This window comes from Hyperoodon ampullatus (assembly GCF_949752795.1).
Source record: "Hyperoodon ampullatus genome assembly, chromosome: 1".
Lineage (NCBI taxonomy): Eukaryota > Metazoa > Chordata > Mammalia > Artiodactyla > Ziphiidae > Hyperoodon > Hyperoodon ampullatus.
Window position 1 is genome coordinate 59,980,890 of NC_136914.1, and position 19,705 is coordinate 60,000,594.

Sequence of the window (19,705 nt, forward strand, 5' to 3'; positions counted from 1 at the left end):
GGTGTTAGCGATTCTCTAAATGTTTGATAGAATTCGCCTATGAAGCAATCTGGTCCTGGGCTTTTGTTTGTTGGAAGATTTTTAATCACAGTTTCAATTTCAGTGTTTGTGATTGGCCTGTTCATATTTTCTATCTCTTCCTGGTTCAGTCTCGGAAGGTTGCGCTTTTCTAAGAATTTGTCCATTTCTTCCAGGTTGTCCATTTTGTTGGCATAAAGTCGCTTGTAGTAGTCTCTTAGGATGCTTTGTATTTCTGTGGTGTCTGTTTTAACTTCTCCTATTTCATTTCTAATTTTATTGATTTGAGTCCTCTCCCTCCTTTTCTTGATGAGTCTGGCTAATAGTTTATCAATTTTGTTTATCTTCTCAAAGAACCAGCTTTTAGTTTTATTGCTCTTTGCTATTGTTTTCTTTGTTTCTATTTCATTTATTTCTGCTCTGATCTTTATGATTTCTTTCCTTCTACTAACTTTGAATTTTATTTGTTCTTCTTTCTCTAGTTCCTTTAGGTGTAAGGTTAGATTGTTTATTTGAGATTTTTCTTGTTTCTTGTTTCTTTTTCCCTCTTAGAACTGCTTTTGCTGCATCCCATAGGTTTTGGATCATCATGTTTTCTTTGTAATTTGTCTCTAGGTATTTTTTGATTTCCTGTTTGATTTCTTCAGTGATCCTATTTAGTAACGTATTGTTTAGGCTCCATGTGTTTGTGTTTTTTATGTTTTTTTCCCTGTAATTGATTTCTAATCTCATAACGTTGTGGTCAGAAAAGATGCTTGATATGATTTCAATTTTCTTAAATTTACTGAGGCTTGATTTGTGACCCAAGATGTGATCTGTCCTGGAGAATGTTCCATGTACACTTGAGAAGAAAGTGTAATCTGCTGTTTTTGGTTGGAATGTCCTATAAATATCAATTAAATCTATCTGGTCTATTGTGTCATTTAAAGCTTCTGTTTCCTTATTTATTTTCATTTTGAATGATCTGTCCATTGGTGTAAGTGAGGTGTTAAAGTCCCCCACTATTATTGTGTTACTGTCAATTTCCTCTTTTATAGCTGTTAGCAGTTGCCTTATGTATTGAGGTGCTCCTATGTTGGGTGCATATATATTTATAATTGTTATTTCTTCTTCTTGGATTGATCCCTTGATCATTATGTAGTGTCCTTCCTTGTCTCTTGAAGTCTGTTTTGTCTGATACGAGAATTGCAACTGCAGCTGTCTTTTAATTTCCATTTGCATGGAATATCTTTTTCCATCCCCTCACTTTCTTTTTTTTTTTTTTTATTAGTTTCTGCTTTATAACAAAGTGAATCAGTCATACATACACATCTGTTCCCACATCCCTTCCCTATTGCATCTCCCTCCCTCCCACCCTCCCTATCCCACCCCTCCAGGCGGTCACAAAGCACCGAGCTGATCTCCCTGTGCTCTGCGGCTGCTTCCCACTATCTATCTACCTTACGCTTGGTAGTGTATATATGTCCATGCCTCTCTTTCGCTTTGTCACAGCTTACCCTTCACCCTCCCCATATCCTCAAGTCCGTTCTCAAGTAGGTCTGTGTCTTTATTCCAGTTTTACCCTTAGGTTCTTCATGACATTTTTTTTTTTTTAAATTCCATATATATGTGTTAGCATACGGTATTTGTCTTTCTCTTTCTGACTTACTTCACTCTGTATGACAGACTCTAGGTCTATCCACCTCATTACAAATAGCTCAGTTTCGTTCCTTTTTATGGCTGAGTAATATTCCATTGTATATATGTGCCACATCTTCTTTATCCATTCATCCGATGATGGACACTTAGGTTGTTTCCAGCTCCGGGCTATTGTGAATAGAGCTGCAATGAACATTTTGGTACATGCCTCTTTTTGAATTATGGTTTTCTCAGGGTATATGCCTAGTAGTGGTATTGCTGGGTCATATGGTAGTTCTATTTTTAGTTTTTTAAGGAACCTCCATACTGTTCTCCATAGTGGCTGTACCAATTCACATTCCCACCAGCAGTGCAAGAGTGTTCCCTTTTCTCCACACCCTCTCCAGCATTTATTGTTTCTAGATTTCTTGATGATGGCCATTCTGACTGGTGTGAGATGATATCTCATTGTAGTTTTGATTTGCATTTCTCTAATGATTAATGATGTTGAGCATTCTTTCATGTGTTTGTTGGCAGTCTGTATATCTTCTTTGGAGAAATGCCTATTTAAGTCTTCTGCCCATTTTTGGATTGGGTTGTTTGTTTTTTTGCTATTGAGCTGCCTGAGCTGTTTATAAATTTTGGAGATTAATCCTTTGTCAGTTGCTTCATTTGCAAATATTTTCTCCCATTCTGAGGGTTGTCTTTTGGTCTTGTTTATGGTTTCCTTTGCTGTGCAAAAGCTTTGAAGTTTCATTAGGTCCCATTTGTTTATCTTTGTTTTTAGTTCCATTTCTCTAGGAGGTGGGTCCAAAAGGATCTTGCTGTGATTTATGTCATAGAGTGTTCTACCTATGTTTTCCTCTAAGAGTTTGATAGTTTCTGGCCTTACATTTAGGTCTTTAATCCATTTTGAGCTTATTTTTGTGTATGGTGTTAGGGAATGATCTAATCTCATACTTTTACATGTCCCTGTCCAGTTTTCCCAGCACCACTTATTGAAGAGGCTGTCCTTTCTCCACTGTACATTCCTGCCTCCTTTATCAAAGATAAGTTGGCCATATGTGCGTGGGTTTATCTCTGGGCTTTCTGTCCTGATCCACTGATCTATCTTTCTGTTTTTATGCCAGTACCACACTGTCTTAATTACTGTAGCTTTGTAGTATAGTCTGAAGTCAGGCAGCCTGATTCCTCCAGCTCCGTTTTTCGTTCTCAAGATTGCTTTGGCTATTCGGGGTCTTTTGTTTTTCCAAACAAATTTTGAAATTTTTTGTTCTAGTTCTGTGAATAATGCCAGTGGTAGTTTGATAGGGATTGCATTGAATCTGTAGATTGCTTTGGGTAGTAGAGTCATTTTCACAATATTGATTCTTCCAATCCAGGAGCATGGTATATCTCTCCATCTATTTGTATCCTCTTTAATTTCTTTCATCAGTGTCTTATAATTTTCTGCATACAGGTCTTTTGTCTCCTTAGGTAGGTTTATTCCTAGATATTTTATTCTTTTTGTTGCAATGGTAAATGGGAGTGTTTTCTTGATTTCATTTTCAGATTTTTCATCATTAGTGTACAGGAATGCCAGAGATTTCTGTGCATTAATTTTGTATCCTGCTACTTTACCAAATTCATTGATTAGCTCTAGTAGTTTTCTGGTAGCATCTTTAGGATTCTCTATGTATAGTATCATGTCATCTGCAAACAGTGACAGCTTTACTTCTTCTTTTCCAATTTGGATTCCTTTTATTTCCTTTTCTTCTCTGATTGCTGTGGCTAAAACTTCCAAAACTAGGTTGAATAAGAGTGGTGAGAGTGGGCAGCCTTGTCTTGTTCCTGATCTTAGTGGAAATGGTTTCAGTTTTTCACCATTGAGAACAATGTTGGCTGTGGGTTTGTCATATATGACCTTTATTATGTTGAGGAAAGTTCCCTCTATGCCTACTTTCTGCAGGGTTTTTATCATAAATGGGTGTTGAATTTTGTCGAAAGCTTTCTCTGCATCTATTGAGATGATCATATGGTTTTTCTCCTTCAACTTGTTAATATGGTGTATCACATTGATTGATTTGTGTATATTGAAGAATCCTTGCATTCCTGGAATAAACCCCACTTGATCATGGTGTATGATCCTTTTAATGTGCTGTTGGATTCTGTTTGCTAGTATTTTGTTGAGGATTTTTGCATCTATGTTCATCAGTGATATTGGCCTGTAGTTTTCTTTCTTTGTGACATCCTTGCCTGGTTTTGGTATCAAGGTGATGGTGGCCTCGTAGAATGAGTTTGGGAGTGTTCCTTCCTCTGATACTGTTTGGAAGAGTTTGAGAAGGATGGGTGTTAGCTCTTCTCTAAATGTTTGATAGAATTCGCCTGTGAAGCCATCTGGTCCTGGGCTTTTGTTTGATGGAAGATTTTTAATCACAGTTTCAATTTCAGTGCTTGTGATTGGTCTGTTCATATTTTCTATTTCTTCCTGAGTCAGTCTTGGTAGGTTGTGCATTTCTAAGAATTTGTCCATTTCTTCCAGGTTGTCCATTTTATTGGCATAGAGTTGCTTATAGTAATCTCTCATGATCTTTTGTATTTCTGCAGTGTCAGTTGTTACTTCTCCTTTTTCATTTCTAATTCTATTGATTTGAGTCTTCTCCCTTCTTTTCTTCATGAGTCTGGCTAATGGTTTGTCAATTTTGTTTATCTTCTCAAAGAACCAGCTTTTACTTTTATTGATCTTTGCTATTGTTTCCTTCATTTCTTTTTCATTTATTTCTGATCTGATCTTTATGATTTCTTTCCTTCTGCTAACTTTGGGGGTTTTTTGTTCTTCTTTCTCTAATTGCTTTAGGTGCAGCGTCAGGTTGTTTACTCGAAATGTTTCCTGTTTCTTAAGGTGGGATTGTATTGCTATAAACTTCCCCCTTAGAACTGCTTTTGCTGCGTCCCATAGGTTTTGGGTCGTCGTGTCTCCATTGTCATTTGTTTCTAGGTATTTTTTAATTTCCTCTTTGATTTCTTCAGTGATCACTTCGTTATTGAGTAGTGTATTGTTTAGCCTCCATGTGTTTGTATTTTTTACAGATCTTTTCCTGTAATTGATGTCTAGTCTCATAGCATTGTGGTCGGAAAAGATACTTGATACAATTTCAATTTTCTTAAATTTACCAAGGCTTGATTTGTGACCCAAGATATGATCTATCCTGGAGAATGTTCCATGAGCACTTGAGAAAAATGTGTATTCTGTTGTTTTTGGATGGAATGTCCTATAAATATCAACTAAGTCCATCTTGTTTAATGTATCATTTAAAGCTTGTGTTTCCTTATTTATTTTCATTTTGGATGATCTGTCCATAGGTGAAAGTGGGGTGTTAAAGTCCCCTACTATGATTGTGTTACTGTCGATTTCCCCTTTTATGGCTGTTAGTATTTGCCTTATGTATTGAGGTGCTCCTATGTTGGGTGCATAAATATTTACAATTGTTATATCTTCTTCTTGGATCGATCCCTTTATCGTTATGTAGTGTCCTTCTTTGTCTCTTCTAATAGTCTTTATTTTAAAGTCTATTTTGTCTGATATAAGAATTGCTACTCCAGCTTTCTTTTGATTTCCATTTGCATGGAATATCTTTTTCCATCCCCTTACTTTCAATCTGTATGTGTCTCTAGGTCTGAAGTGGGTCTCTTGTAGACAGCATATATATGGGTCTTGTTTTTGTATCCATTCAGCCACTCTGTGTCTTTTGGTGGGAGCATTTAGTCCATTTACATTTAAGGTAATTATTGATATGTATGTTTCTATTCCCATTTCCTTAATTGCTTTGGGTTCGTTATTGTAGGTATATTCCTTCTGTTGTGTTTCTTGCCTAGAGAAGTTCCTTTAGCATTTGTTGTAAAGCTGGTTTGGTGGTGCTGAACTCTCTCAGCTTTTGCTTGTCTGTAAACGTTTTAATTTCTCCATCAAATCTGAATGAGATCCTTGCTGGGTAGAGTAATCTTGGTTGCAGGTTTCTCTCCTTCATCACTTTAATTATGTCCTGCCACTCCCTTCTGGCTTGTAGAGTTTCTGCTGAGAGATCAGCTGTTAACCTGATGGGGATTCCCTTGTGTGTTATTTGTTGTTTTTCCCTTGCTGCTTTTAATATGATTTCTTTGTGTTTAATTTTTGACAGTTTGATTAATATGTGTCTTGGCGTATTTCTCCTTGGATTTATTCTGTATGGGACTCTCTGTGCCTCCTGGACTTGATTAACTATTTCCTTTCCCATATTAGGGAAGTTTTCAACTATAATCTCTTCAAATATTTTCTCAGTCCCTTTCTTTTTCTCTTCTTCTTCTGGAACCCCTATAATTCGAATGTTGGTGCGTTTAATGTTGTCCCAGAGGTCTCTGAGACTGTCCTCTATTCTTTTCATTCTTTTTTCTTTATTTTGCTCTGCATCAGTTATTTCCACTATTTTATCTTCCACCTCACTTATCCGTTCTTCTGCCTCAGTTATTCTGCTATTGATCCCATCTAGAGTATTTTTCATTTCATTTATTGTGTTTTTAATCGATGCTTGATTCATCTTTAGTTCTTCTAGGTCCTTGTTAACTGTTTCTTGCATTTTGTCTATCCTATTTCCAAGATTTTGGATCATCTTTACTATCATTATTCTGAATTCTTTTTCAGGTAGACTGCCTATTACCTCTTCATTTGTTAGGTCTGGTAGGTTTTTATCTTGCTCCTTCACCTGCTGTGTGTTTTTCTGCTTTCTCATTTTGCTTATGTTACTGTGTTTGGGGTCTCCTTTTTGCAGGCTGCAGATTCGTAGTTCCCGTTGTTTTTGGTGTCTGTCCCCCGTGGCTAAGGTTGTTTCAGTAGGTTGTGTAGGCTTCCTGGTGGGGGGGACTAATGCCTGTGCTCTGGTGGTTGAGGCTCGATCTTGTCTTTCTGGTGGACAGGTCCACGTCTGGTGGTGTGTTTTGGGGTGCCTGTGGCCTTATTATGTTTTTAGGTAGCCTCTCTGCTAATGGGTGGGGTTGTGTTCCTGCCTTGCTAGTTGCTTGGCATAGGGTGACCAGCACTGTAGCTTGCTGGTCGTTGAGTGAAGCTGGGTGCTGGTGTTGAGATGGAGATCCCTAGGAGATTTTCGCTGCTTGATATTATGTGGAGCTGGGAGGTCTCTTGTGGACCCGTGTCCTGAGGTTGGCTCTCCCACTTCAGAGGCACAGCACTGACTCCTGGCTGCAGCACCACGAGCCTTTCATCCACCCGGCTCAGAATAACAGTGAGAAAAAGTAGAAAGAAAGAATTAGTAGAAGAAAGAAAGAGAGAGGGAAAGAAAGGAAGCAGGGAAGAAAGGAAGGAAGGAAGGAAGAAAGAAAGAAAGGAGGGAGGGAGAGAGGGAGGATGGAAAGAAAGAAGGAAAGAAAGGAGGGAGGGAGGGAGGAATGAAAGCAAAAGGAAGAGTGAATGGAAGAAGGGAGGGAGGGAGGGAGGAAGGAAAGAAAGAAAGAAAGACAGGAGGGAGGGAGGGAGGAAGGAAATAAAAAGAAAGTGGAAAGAAGAAGGGTGGGAGGGAGGGAGGGAGGAAAGAAAAAGAAAGAAGGAAAGGAGGAGCGGAGGGAGGGAGGGAGGAAGGGAAGGTAGGAAAAAAAGAAAGAGCAGGTAAAGTAAAATAGAATAAAGTATGAAATATAGTAGCGTTATTAAAATTAAAAAGTAATTATTGAAAAAAAAAACACGGACCGATAGAACCCTGGGACATATGGTGGAAGCAAAGCTATACAGAGAGAATCTTACACAGAAGATTACACACACACATTCACAAAAAGAGAGCAGGGGGAAAAATAAAAAATCTTGCTCTCCAAGTCCACCTCCTCGATTTGGGATAATTCGTTGTAAAAAGAGGAAAAGGGCGAGAAGTCTGAAATCTTGCTAAGTCCACCTCCTTAATTTGGGATAATTCGTTGTAAAAAGGGGGGAAAGTCTTAAATCTTGTCCTCAAAGTCCACTTCCTCAATTTGGGATGATTCGCTGTCCATTCATACACTCCACAGATGCAGGGCACATCAAATGGACCGTGGAGCTTTAATCCACTGCCTCCGAGGCTGCCCAGAGAGATTTCCCTGTCTCTGCTCTCACAACTCCCGGGTCTCAGCCTTGGACCTGGCCCCGCCTCTGCGCGTAGGTCGCCGGAGGGCGTCCGTTCTTCGCTCAGACAGGACGGGTTTAAAGGAGCCGCTGATTCGGGGGCTCTGGCTCACTCAGGCAGAGGGGAGGGAGGGGAATGCCCTCTCCTCGCGCACCAGGCAACAAAAGGGAAAAAAGTCTCTTGCCTCTCCAGTCGCTCCAGACCCTTTCCCCGGACTCCCTCCGGGCTAGCACTAACCCCTTCAGGCTCTCTTCCTGCCGCCAGCCCCAGTCCTCTCCCTGCGCTCCGACTGAAAGCCGATACCCGAGCCTCAGCTCCCAGCCCCGCCCGCCCCGGTGGCCGAGCAGACAAGCCTCTCGGGCTGGTGTGTGCCTGAGGGCACCGGTCCTCTGTGCCAAAATCTCTCCGCTTTGCCCTCCGCACCCCTGTTGCTGTGCTCTCCTCCGCTACTCCGAAGCTTTCCCCCTCCGCCACCTGTAGTCTCCGCCGACGAAGGGGCTTGTAGTGTGTAGAAACCTTCCCTCCTTCACGGCTCCCTCCCACTGGTGTAGGTCCCGTCCATATCCTATTGTCTCTGTTTATTCTTTTTTTCTTTTGACCTACCCAGGTATGTGGGGAGTTTCTTGCCTTTTGGGGGGTCTGAGGTCTTCTGTCAGCGTTCAGTAGGTGTTCTGTTGGAGTTGTTCCACGTGTAGATGAATTTCTGATGTATCTGTGGGGAGGAAGGTGATCTCCGCGTCTTACTCTTCCGCCATCTTCCTCCGGCTCCCATCCCCTCACTTTCACTTGGTATGTGTCCCTAGGTCTGAAGTGGGTCTCTTGTAGACAGCCTATATATGGGTCTTGTTTTTATATCCATTCAGCAAGCCTGTGTCTTTTGGTTGAAGCATTTAATCCATTCATGTTTAAGGTAATTATCGATATGTATGTTCCTATTACCAGTTTCTTTTTTTAAAATTTTTATTCATTCATTCATTCATTTATTTATTTTAGCTGTGTTGGGTCTTTGTTTCTGTGTGAGGGCTTTCTCTAGTTGCGTCAAGCGGGGGCCACTCTTCATCGCGGTGCGCAGGCCTCTCACTATTGGGGCCTCTGTTGTTGCGGAGCAAAAGCTCCAGATATGCACACTCAGTAGTTGTGGCTCACGGGCCTAGTTGCTCCGCGGCATGTGGGATCTTCCCAGACCAGGCTCGAACCCGTGTCCCCTGCATTGGCAGGCAGATTCTCAACCACTGCGCCACCAGGGAAGCCCAATTATTACCAGTTTCTTAATTGTTTTGGGTTTGTTTTTGTAGGTCCTTTTCTTCTCTGTGTTTCCCACTTAGAGAAGTTCCTTTAGCATTTGTTGTTGAGCTGGTTTGGTGGTGCTGAATTCTCTTAGCTTTTGCTTGTCTGTAAAGCTTTTGATTTCTCCATCGAATCTGAATGAGACCCTTGCTGGGTAGAGTAATCTTGGTTGTAGGTTCTTCCCTTTCATCACTTTAAATGTGTCATGCCACTCCCTTCTGTCTTGTAGAGTTTCTGCTGAGAAATCAGCTTTTAATCTTATGGGAGTTCCCTTGTATGTTATTTGTCTTTTTTCCCTTGCTCCTTTCAATAATTTTTCTATGTCTTTAATTTTTGTCAGTTTGATTACTACTGTGTGTCTTGGTGTGTTTCTCCTTGGGTTTATCCTGCCTGGGACTCTCTGCGCTTCATGGATTTGGGTGGCTATTTCCTTTCCCATGTTAGGGACGTTTTTGACTATAATCTCTTCAAATATTTTCTCAGGTCCTTTCTCTCTCTCTTCTCCTTCTGGGACCCCTATAATGCGAATGTTGTTGTGTTTAATGTTGTCTCAGAGGTCTCTTAGGCTGCCTTCATTTCTTTTGATTCTTTTTTCTTTATTCTCTTCCACGACAGTGAATTCCACCATTCTGTCTTCCAGGTCACTTGTCCATTCTTCTGCCTCAGTTATTCTGCTATTGATTCCTTCTAGTGTATTTTTCATTTCAGTTATTGTATTTTCATCTCTGTTTGTTCTTTAATTCTTCCAGGTGTTTGTTCTTTAATTCTTCTAGGTCTTTGTTAAACATTTCTTGCATCTTCTTTTTTTTTTTTTTTTTTTTTGCAGTACGCAGGCCTCTCACTGTTGTGGGCTCTCCCGTTGCAGAGCACAGTCTCCGGATGCGCAGGCTCAGCGCCCATGGCTCACGGGCCCAGCCGCTCCGCGGCATGTGGGATCTTCCTGGACTGGGGCATGAACCCGTGTCCCCTGCATTGGCAGGCAGACTCTCAACCACTGTGCCACCAGGGAAGCCCTCTTGCATCTTCTTGATCTTTGCCTCCGTTCTTTTTCCGAGGTCCTGGATCATCTTCACTATCATTATTCTGAATTCTTTTTCTGGAAGGTTGCCTATCTCCACTTCATTTGGTTGTTTTTCTGGGGTTTTATCTTGTTCCTTCATCTGGTATGCAGCCCCTCTGCCTTTTGTTCTTGTCTGTCTTTCTGTCTGAATTAATTTTTGTATATGGTATAAGGTAAGGGTCCAAGTTCATTCTTTTGCATGTGGATATCCGGTTTTCCCAGCACCATTTGTTGAAAAGAATGTCCCTTCCCCATCGAATGGTTTGGCAAAAATCATTTGAGCATATACATGAGGATTTATTTCCAAGTCTACACGTCAGTCCCTCAGATGTGATAGTTAGAACTCTCTCTACTCACACCCAGTCCTGTGCCAGGAGCTCTGTGTGTGCTCCCTTCTTCACCCTTCACAGCTCCCAAGAGTTAGGTGCCCTTACTACTCCCAGTTGATAGATGAGGAAACTGAGGTGCTGGGAGCCAAGCTCATCACCCTAGAACCACGTCAGAGAGGTGATGGGGTCAGGGCAGAAGCCAGATAGTTGACCTCTGAATCTGTGTTCTAAAGTTATATCATATGACCCAAGGATGCCCCGGTATCCCCATCCTTACCCACCCCAAGACATGCTCATGTCTATACCAGCTTCCTTTGTAATTAATTCAGGCCTATTGAGCCCACAGCCCAGTGGGGAACATTCAGTAGATTGTGAAGAGTGCTGAAATAGACATTGGTTCTGAGCGCCAAAGGTGCAACTGGGGGAGCCCAAGAGGGCTTCGTGGAGGAGGTGACATTTGAGTGCATTTTAGAAAGATGAGTGAGTCTCCTGGGGCTGGGGGGAGGGATAGTGTGCAGAGGGGATCAAACGTGCAAAGGAGGGAGTCTGGAAGGGGCAGGACCTGTGGAAGGCTGCAGTTGGCCAGAATGGAAGAAGACAGGGCTGAGGTGGGGGCCCTGACTTTGAGGACCCTGGAAGACCACACTGTGTGTTTGACCTTAACCTTGGGGCCAGCAGAGAAGTAGGGGAGGTCGTGATCAGATTCTCATTCTGGAGGCCAGTGTGTGGAGGAAGGTGTGGAGAGGAGAGCCTGGGGCCTGAGTGAGGCGGGGGCCGCCCGGTGAACAGGAGCCCAGTCACCATTGGCTGGTGTTGGGGGCCATTGGTTGTGTGGCAAAGAGGGAAGACACCCAGGATGACCTCAGGTTTCTGGCTGGCGCTGGTGACAACCAAGGAGATGAAGAGTTCAAGGGGAGGAGCAATTTAGGGGGAGAGGCTAGGAGTTTGGTTTATTGTATTTGAAAAAGCTGCAGCCCTCTGCCTGGGGAACTGCCCCTGGGCCATCCTGGGGACCTGCCTGTGGTCCACATTCCTCCTAAGCGAGATGTCCGACCCAGAGCTTGGGATCCGGGTGTGGCCTGAGCCGGATTAGCCCAGGGTCCTCCCAGGTGATGGGTCCTCTTCTCCCACTGGGCTGTAGCTCCACCCCTGCCAGTGTGCCAGCCCTGGGCCAGTTCCTTCTGAGAAACACAGGGGTGAGGGAGCGCCCTCCCTGCCACGATCCCGCTAGGGCCCAGTCATGGAGATGGGTCAGATTGAGAAAAGAGCTGAGTTGGGTAGGGTTTTGGTCTTTCGTTCATTTAGCATCGTTCACGGGGCGCCTCCTAGGTGGAAAAGCTATTGCTCTTGGGGATTAGGGAGCTTCTTGTCTGGTGGGGAGCGGATGTGAACAAGTGGGGACACGGATGGATGCGATGGATGAGTAGGTGGAGGTCAACTTCGGGGCTCTGAAAGGACCGTGCGGGCTGTTGGGGTGACTGAGGGGGCTCCAGGAAGGCGTTGGGGCCCTGGGCAGGGGGTTATGAGGGAGGCTGGGAGGCAGGTGGGGTCAGGCACTGGGGGACCTTGTAGACGTGGGGAAGCTTTCGGTTTTTATGTTGAGTGCAAGGGAGCCAGGAAGAGACTGAAGCCCAGGAATTACACAAACAGGACGTGCTCACACTTATACTTTCCTATGGCCTCTCTGGCTACCAGCGAGGAGAAGGAGGGGCTGCTGCAGTGGGGGTGGGAGGTGCTGGAGGCCTGGGTTGGTGCTGGCGCAGGGGTTGCAGGGTAGGCACATCCAGAGGGGAGTCTGCAGGGGCGTGGTCGGGCGGGTGACTGCGGGGAGGAGCCCTGCCCTGCAGAGTGATCTTAACGGGCCTCAGTTTCCCCGAGTAAAGGGGGGCTTACTTCAGATGAGCGGTGTCCACACTGGGTTCCCCAGAGCTGGGTGTTTCCGAAGTGCCTGGGGGCTGCTGCCGGGTGGAGGGAGAGCCAGCGAGGCCCCAGTGCAGGCCTGTCCTGTATCCCCGCCTCGCCCCGCCAGCCCCAGTTACATGACAGCTATCTGTTTTATGGGTTAGAGTCCTGGATAAGGCTTCATTTGAAGCAAGGTTCCTGCTGCTTAAAAAAATAAGCACCTCGGGAGCCCTGGCCTCAGAGATACGGAGGAACGCCCTTGTTCCCCGCCCCCATCTGAGAACCAAGGAGTGGTCAGGGCCTGGGCCTTGAGGCCAGTGCGGCCCTTGGTGTGGGTGAACCTGTTGCCGGGGCTGGAGGGCCCCTCTACTTGGTCTTCTCTCTGCTCATCCCCCTCCTCTGGTCCCAGGTGGTGATGAAAGTGGTGCAGCTGCTGCCTGATGGGCACCGCGTGAAGAAGGAGGTGGACGCGGCACTGGACACGGTCAGTGAGACCATGACGCCCATGCACTACCACCTGCGGGAGATCATCATCTGCACCTACCGCCAGGTGAGCCCCGGCCCGGGTGCCGTCCCCATGTGCACAGCCCAGGAGGCGGCCACCGTGGCTGTGAGGGCTGGGGGCCCCACGGGACCCGCAGGGGCTCTCGGTCACTTCTTCACCTTCTGGAAGCGGAGGTGATCCCTGACATGGAAATACGGCCAGCCCCGGCTCGTCCCGGCTGCGTACTAGAGCGCTCGGTGGGGTGTGTGCGGGGGTGAGGTTCAGGGTATTTATTAGCAGCTGCTGCGGCTCTGGGACCCGTCAAGGATGTGACCGGTCAGAGGAGCACCCTGTGCTAGATCCCTGTGGTGCCAGGCATTCACCCTCCGGTTTCTGGGCCATGGGGGCCCTGGGGATCCTGGGCAAGAGGCAGGTTGGTAGATGGGTCCTGGACAATGGCTGTTTAATATCCGGCAGGGAAGCCATTCAGTGTTTTCACAGCTCATGCTGCCTGAGGGACTGGGCATTCAATAATACAAATCAGAAGTTTTCTAAAGAAGTCTAGATTTCATATAAACATTCAGGTTTTTAGCCTATCTAGAAAAAATGTGCCCTCCAGGCGGCTGTGGTTTCCCGTGCTCTGTCACATGTGGCCCAGCTGGTGCGGCCATGTAACCCGCCGGGCCGCTCTGGGCATCAGACTCTGTGGCCTCTGGTCTCTGTATGGAGCACGCCGACCTGTTCTTCTGTTCTTCTCTGGCCCAGTGAACTTGCTTGGCTGCTGGAGAAGAAGAGGGTGCTGGAGTGGGAGGGAGCAGCTGTGGGGGGAGCCGAGAAGACTGAGCCTGAAGTGAGGGAGCACCCCTCTGGGTGCCGACCTTGTGCTCTCTGCTGTGGGCCAGCAGTTCCCAAGGTCAGCTTCTGCCTGTGGCCGCTGCAGAGAAGAGGCAGCTCCAAGCCAGCCCCACGCGCAGCCTGCACCTGGCACATGTTGTGAATGGCTGATCCAGGCCAACCTTTGCTTAGGGTCATCGATCAGACCACGGTTGGGAGAAAGGGTGTTGGGCTAGAGGCAGGCCATCTGGGGTCAGGCTATGCCCAAGGTCAGAGGTCACTTGGAAGGGCTGCCAAATTTGGGGTGGGGAAAGGGGTTAAGGAGTTTCAGAAAATGGACTTTGCTGAGCTTTGGAAGATGGGCTCATTTTCCCCAGGGCCAGCAGCTCCATTGTATATCCCCTTTGAAGTGGCCTGGGGGTCTCACTCATGGTGGTCTCGTATTCTGCCACCAGGTGGCAGCAGTGAACTGAGAGCCTGAGCTCCTCCTTTCAGGACACCCCGAGAGGGTGGAGAACTGACGCTTCCCTTTCTCTCTGTAGCTGGAGGCCCGAATAGTTGAAAAAGGATGCCTAGCCCTGCTTCAGAGCACCATAGGCCCCCTCCCCACACTGACCACACTCTGTCAGAGTCCCCCTCTCCACAGCCCCTTCCTTCCGGCCCTGCTAGCTCTTCACTGCCTTTAGGCAATTTAGGGACCGCCCCACCCCCCAAAGGTGATAGGCCCTCCCCTCCTCTGAGCTCTGCAGCCGTGGATGTTCACTGTGGGGCACACCGAGGGTGCAGCAGGGAGCATCAAGGGGACGTGAGCCTTGGGAAAAGAGGAGAGGTCCCACAGAGCTGGCCTTGAACAATCCTGAAGTAATGAGAGCCAGGTGAAGGCACTTCAGGCGGGAGGGAGCGCCTGGGCGAAGGCCAGGAGGCTGAAAGGTGTGAAGCGAGTTCAGAAGCAGTGAAGGTGCTTCGGTGCCTGCGAACACAGTTGTGTTGGAAGTTGTCAGAGATGAGGCTGGGTGGGTGAGTTAGCTCTACTCTGTTGGCAGCGGGAGGGAAGGGTGGTATGGTTGGGGCTATGTTCAGCAGTAGATGCTCTGGCTGCCTTTGGGGTGTGGGGTGTTTTAATGGAAGCAGAGCCAACAGAGGACTCTCGCCCCCTCCCCGCCAGGCCAGCCCCCTCATCTCCGTTCCAAAGGCTAGGATGGTGCTAACCTCTGCAGTGGGAGGAGGGGAATCCCTGAGCCCCATTCCTGGGCTTCCTGGTGTTGGTGATGGAGAGATAAGGGTCGGGGCAGAAGCAAGATGTAGAGTCTTTCCCCAATTTGGCCACCAGGTGGCACCAGCGAGCTGGGGTCAAACTCCCAAAAGAGCTGAAGAGGAGGGGGGCCTGAGACACCCTCTAATCCAGTTCTTCTCACCCTGGCTGTGCAGATTCACCTCGGAGCTTTAAAACAGGCCCATGCCTGAGCTCCATCCCCAGAGAGTCTGATTTAGTTGGTCTGCTATGGGGGCCGGGGAAGGGAGCTTTTCTTAAAGTAACTTAGGTGATTCCAAAATACAGTCAAGGTTAAGTACCACGTACTCTAAGCAGGGGTCCCCAACTTTAGTGAGGTTCAGGGTCACCTGGAGGACTTGTTAAAATGCATATTGCTGGGCCCACCCCCAGGCTTTTGATTCTGTAGGTCTGGGTGTCTAGCAAGCTCCTAGATGATGCTGATGCTCCCGGGCGGGGACCACACTGCGGGTTCTGCCGCTGTAGTGTCTCACCCTCTTGCTCTCTCCTTTTTATAACAGCTTTATTGAGATGTAACTCACACACCACACAAGTCACTTATTTAAAGTGTGCAAGGCAATGGGTTTTAGTATATTCACAGAGTTGTGTAACCATCGTTACCACAATCAACTTTAGAACCTTTTCATCATCCCAGAAAGAAACCTATTGTACCCATTAGTAGTCCTTCCCCATTTCCCCCTCTCCAAGCCCTAGGCAACGGCCAATCTACTTTCAGTCTCTGGGGATTTGCCTATTCTGGACGTTTCATATAAATGGAATTATACAATATTTGGACCTTTGTGACTGGCTTCTTTTACTTAGCATAGTATTTTTGAGGTTTATCCACATTGTAGCATGTATCAGTATTTCACTCCTTTTTATGACTGAATACTATTCTGTTGTGTGGATATATCACATTTTGTTTATCTCTTCATCAGTTGACGGACATTGGGTTGTTTCCGTTTTCTCGCTGTTATGAATATAAAGCTGCTATGAGCATTCATGGATAAGTATTTGTGTGGACGTGTTTTCAATATACACAGGAGTGGAATTGCTGGGTCATATTATAACTTTAGGTTTACTCTTTTGGGGAACTGCCAGACTGTTTTCCAAAGTGGCTGCACCATTTTATATTCCTATCAGCAGTGTGTGAAGATTCCAATTTCTCCACATCCTCGCTAACACTGGTGATTGTCCTTTTAAAAATTTTTTTTTTTAATTTTATTTATTTTTCTGGCCAGGCTGCGTGGCTTGTGGGATCTTAGGTCCCTGACCAGGGATTGAACCCATGCCCTCGGCAGTGAAAGTGCAGAGTCCTAACCACTGGACCGCCAGGGAAGTCCCTGGTGATTGTCCTTTTTGATTTTAGCCATCCATTATAGCTGTAGCCCAGATGATTCTGTGGCTTCTTAGCTGGTCACTGAGGACTTTTGTGGGTGAAATGGAATCTGGAGTCCTCGCTCCCTGCATGGGAGACTGTGCGTCTCTCTGCCCCTCTAGGAGGTCGTGTCTGGGTGCTCTGTCAGAGAGTAGAGTGGATGGGGGTCCCTAAGGTCCCTGAGTGGGGGTCAAGCAGATCCAAGAGGGAGGGGAGAGTGTGCGGGGCGCTCTTGCTGTCAGAGTCAGCGGTGAAGAGGCAGGGAATCAGTTTGGGGATTCCCATCTTTTTTTTTTTAATTAATTTATTTTTGGCTGCATTGGGTCTTCGTTGCTGCGCAGGTGCTTTCTCTAGTTGTGGCAAGTGGGGGCCACTCCTTACTGCGGTGTGCGGGCTTCTCATTGCAGTGGCTTCTCTTGTTGCGGAGCACAGGCTCTAGGCACGCGGGCTTCAGTAGTTGTGGCATGCGGGCTTCAGTAGTTGTGGCATGTGGGCTCTAGAGCTCAGGCTCAGTAGTTGTGGCGCATGGGCTTAGTTGCTCCGCGGCATGTGGGATCTTCCCAGACCAGGGCTCGAACCCATGTCCCCTGCATTGGCAGGAGGGTTCTTAACCACTCTGCCACCAGGGAGGTCCCGGGGATTGCCATCTTAACAATAGTCACTCTTCTGATCCATGAAAAAATGAGGTATCTTTCCATTTATATCAGTCTTCTTTAATTTCTTACATGATGTTTTGTAGTTTCCAGAGTGTAAGGTTTGTACTTCTTCTGTTAAATTTATTCCTAAGTATTTTATTATTTTTATGCTATTATAAATGGAACTGATTTCTTAGTTTTATTTTTTTAGTTTGTTCATTGCTACTGTATAGAAATACAACTGGTATTTGTATATGGATTTTCTATCTTGCAACCTTGTAGAACTTGTTTATTAGTTCTAATACTTTTATTTTTTTAGTGAATTTCTTAGAATTTTCTATATACAAGATCATGTCATCTGCAAGTAGAGATATTTTATTTTTTTCTTTCCAATATTCATGCCTTTTATTTGATTTTCTTGTCTGATTGCCCTGGCAAAATCTTCCTGTACAACGTCGACTAGAAGTGGCAAGAGCAGACATCTTTGTCTTGTTCCTGATCTTAAGAGGAAAGCTTTCAGTCTCTCACCATTAAGTATGATATCAGCTGTGGGTTTGTCACAGATATCCTTTGAGGAAGTTCTCTTCCATTCTTGGTTTATTGTGTTTTTTAATGAAGAGATGTTAATATTGTCAAATGCTTTTTCTCTATCCATTGAGATGATTCTATGGTTTATGCCCTTTATTCTATTGGTATATTATATTGTTGGAATTAATTTTTGAATATTAAACCAAGCTTGCATCCCTGGGATAAATTCTACTTGGTCATGGTGTACGATCTTCTTTATATGTTGCTACATTTGGTTTGTGGAGGATTTTTGCATCAAATTCATAAAAGCTATTGATCTGTAGAGTTCTTTTCTTATGATGTGTTTGGTTTGGCATCAGGGTAATATTGGCCTCATACAGTGTTACCCTGTCATGGGGAGACAGAAACCTAGGGAGGAAGAGAGGGTATCACAAGTGTGTTAGTCAGCTTGGGCTGGCATACCAGACTACCACAGACTGCATGGCTTAACCAACAGAAATTTATTTTCTCACAGTTCTGGAGGCTGGCAAGTCCAAGATCAAGGTTCTGGCTGATTGAGTTTCTAGTGAGGGCTCTCATCCTGGCTTATGTACAGCCGCCTTCTCACTGTGTCCTCACATGGCCTGTGTGTGTGTGTGTGTGTGTGTGTGTGTGTGTACGGAGAGAAGGGAAGGGAGGGAGGGGGCTGTCTGGTATTTCTTCTTATAAGGACACTAATCTCAGAGGTCGTCTTATCATAGACACCTTCCAGCCTGCAAGTGCTGTTAGAGAACAAAGAAAGAATCCAAAGACCTTATTCCTAGCCCAGGTTTCACAGACCAGTGTTAACAAAGGGAAGGATCTTTCAAGGGTTGCCAATATGTAGCCTTGTTAAATGTGTTCATTTTAAAGGAAGGAAGGAAGTAAAGAAGCAAAAATTAAAAAACCCAACTACCATCTAACATGGTTGGCATTTTAGAAAAGAAAGGATATTTTAGTACCAGAAAAGTAGGGTGGGTGTTCTCAGAATAGAGGACAGTCCTTGAAAAGATTTATATTTCTAAATTCCTGCAGAGTTGTGAGACTGGTCATAGACCTAGATTTGGGAATTGCGACGAGGCCACTGTTTACTTTAGTCAGAAAGGCAGAATGCCTCCTTCAGGGTCACCCTGCACTCGCCCCGGCCTGACTGGACCCAGAGCCCCTGTCCTGCCTGAGGTCAGGGTGATCTGAGCTGTCCCAGCTGCCTCCAGATTTGAAGGGGCATCTGGCCAGCTAGGTGTGTGTGTGTGGACCCTGGAATGGACTTAATTATGACCGTCAATCCCCGTGTGGATGGGAAGGAAGCAGGTTAGATTGTCCTGGGTTGACTGGTGGAAGGAACGAGGATGTGGGCGCTGGAAGGCGCTGGGTTCCTACAGGGCCATCTTCATCCCCTCTGACTACCTTGTCCCCCTGCCTACAGGCTGGACTAATGCTGCTTCCTCGCAGGGCTGTGTGTGGGAAGGACACAGTAAATGCTCGAAAATGGAAGGTCCCAAGGATCATTGTAGGGCACAGTGTCCTGTGATGTTCTTCCTAGCTTCAAACCCCCTGAACAGACTCTCAGATTTTAGTGCCAAGGGGACTTAGAGAGCATGTGACCTCTCTGTTTACAGATGAGCAGGAGAGCGGACTGCCCAGGGCCCCACGTGAGTTGGTGGCAGATCAGGGATGAGAGGCAAAGATCCTCACTCCCAGCCCCGAGCCCCTCCCCTGACCACGATGCCCTTGACCCCAGGTCTCAGTCCATGTTGCCCTGGTGGGCTGTGGTGGGCTTGCTGAGGTTCCAGAGGCAGCTGCTTCCTCTACCCTTTCCCTCTGATGGACCGACTCCTCTGGAAATTGGCAGCCATGTCTCACCCCTGGTACCTGGCTGTTTATTTAGACCCCTGCCCTCTGGTTTCAAGCTGGAAGCCCCCGGGTGCTCTCTGGTGGAGCCTGCAGTTGTCTGCTCAGAGCAGGCCAGGTGTTGCATGTGCAGGTGACTCTCGTTTGCCTGGTTGGGCACCCAGGACCTCTGAATGGAAATGGACCTGAGCCCAGGCTCAGGTTGGGGGTGTATCGCCTACATGGGCTCCATTTGCTTGGGAACATTCCAGGTCCTATCCACATTCTGCCCATCAGAAGGTTTCCTCCCAGGATCCCACAGCCTTGGGATTCTGAGACTCTCTCTCAGCAGCACGTGCTCCTCAGCTTCCTGCCCTGTACCCCAGATCCCCC

At 46.2% G+C, this 19,705-nt stretch overlaps 1 protein-coding gene across 1 annotated transcript in view; it reads left to right on the forward strand.

The window, feature by feature from the left end:
• Positions 1–19,705, forward strand: part of PALD1 (phosphatase domain containing paladin 1) — a gene marked incomplete at both ends in the record, with an annotated part of 49,313 nt that overhangs the window by 18,854 nt on the left and 10,754 nt on the right. Inside the window, one exon of the mRNA XM_079715652.1 lies at positions 12,745–12,885. Coding sequence (XP_079571778.1) covers positions 12,745–12,885 — 141 coding nt within the window. The remainder of the gene's footprint in view (positions 1–12,744; positions 12,886–19,705) is intronic.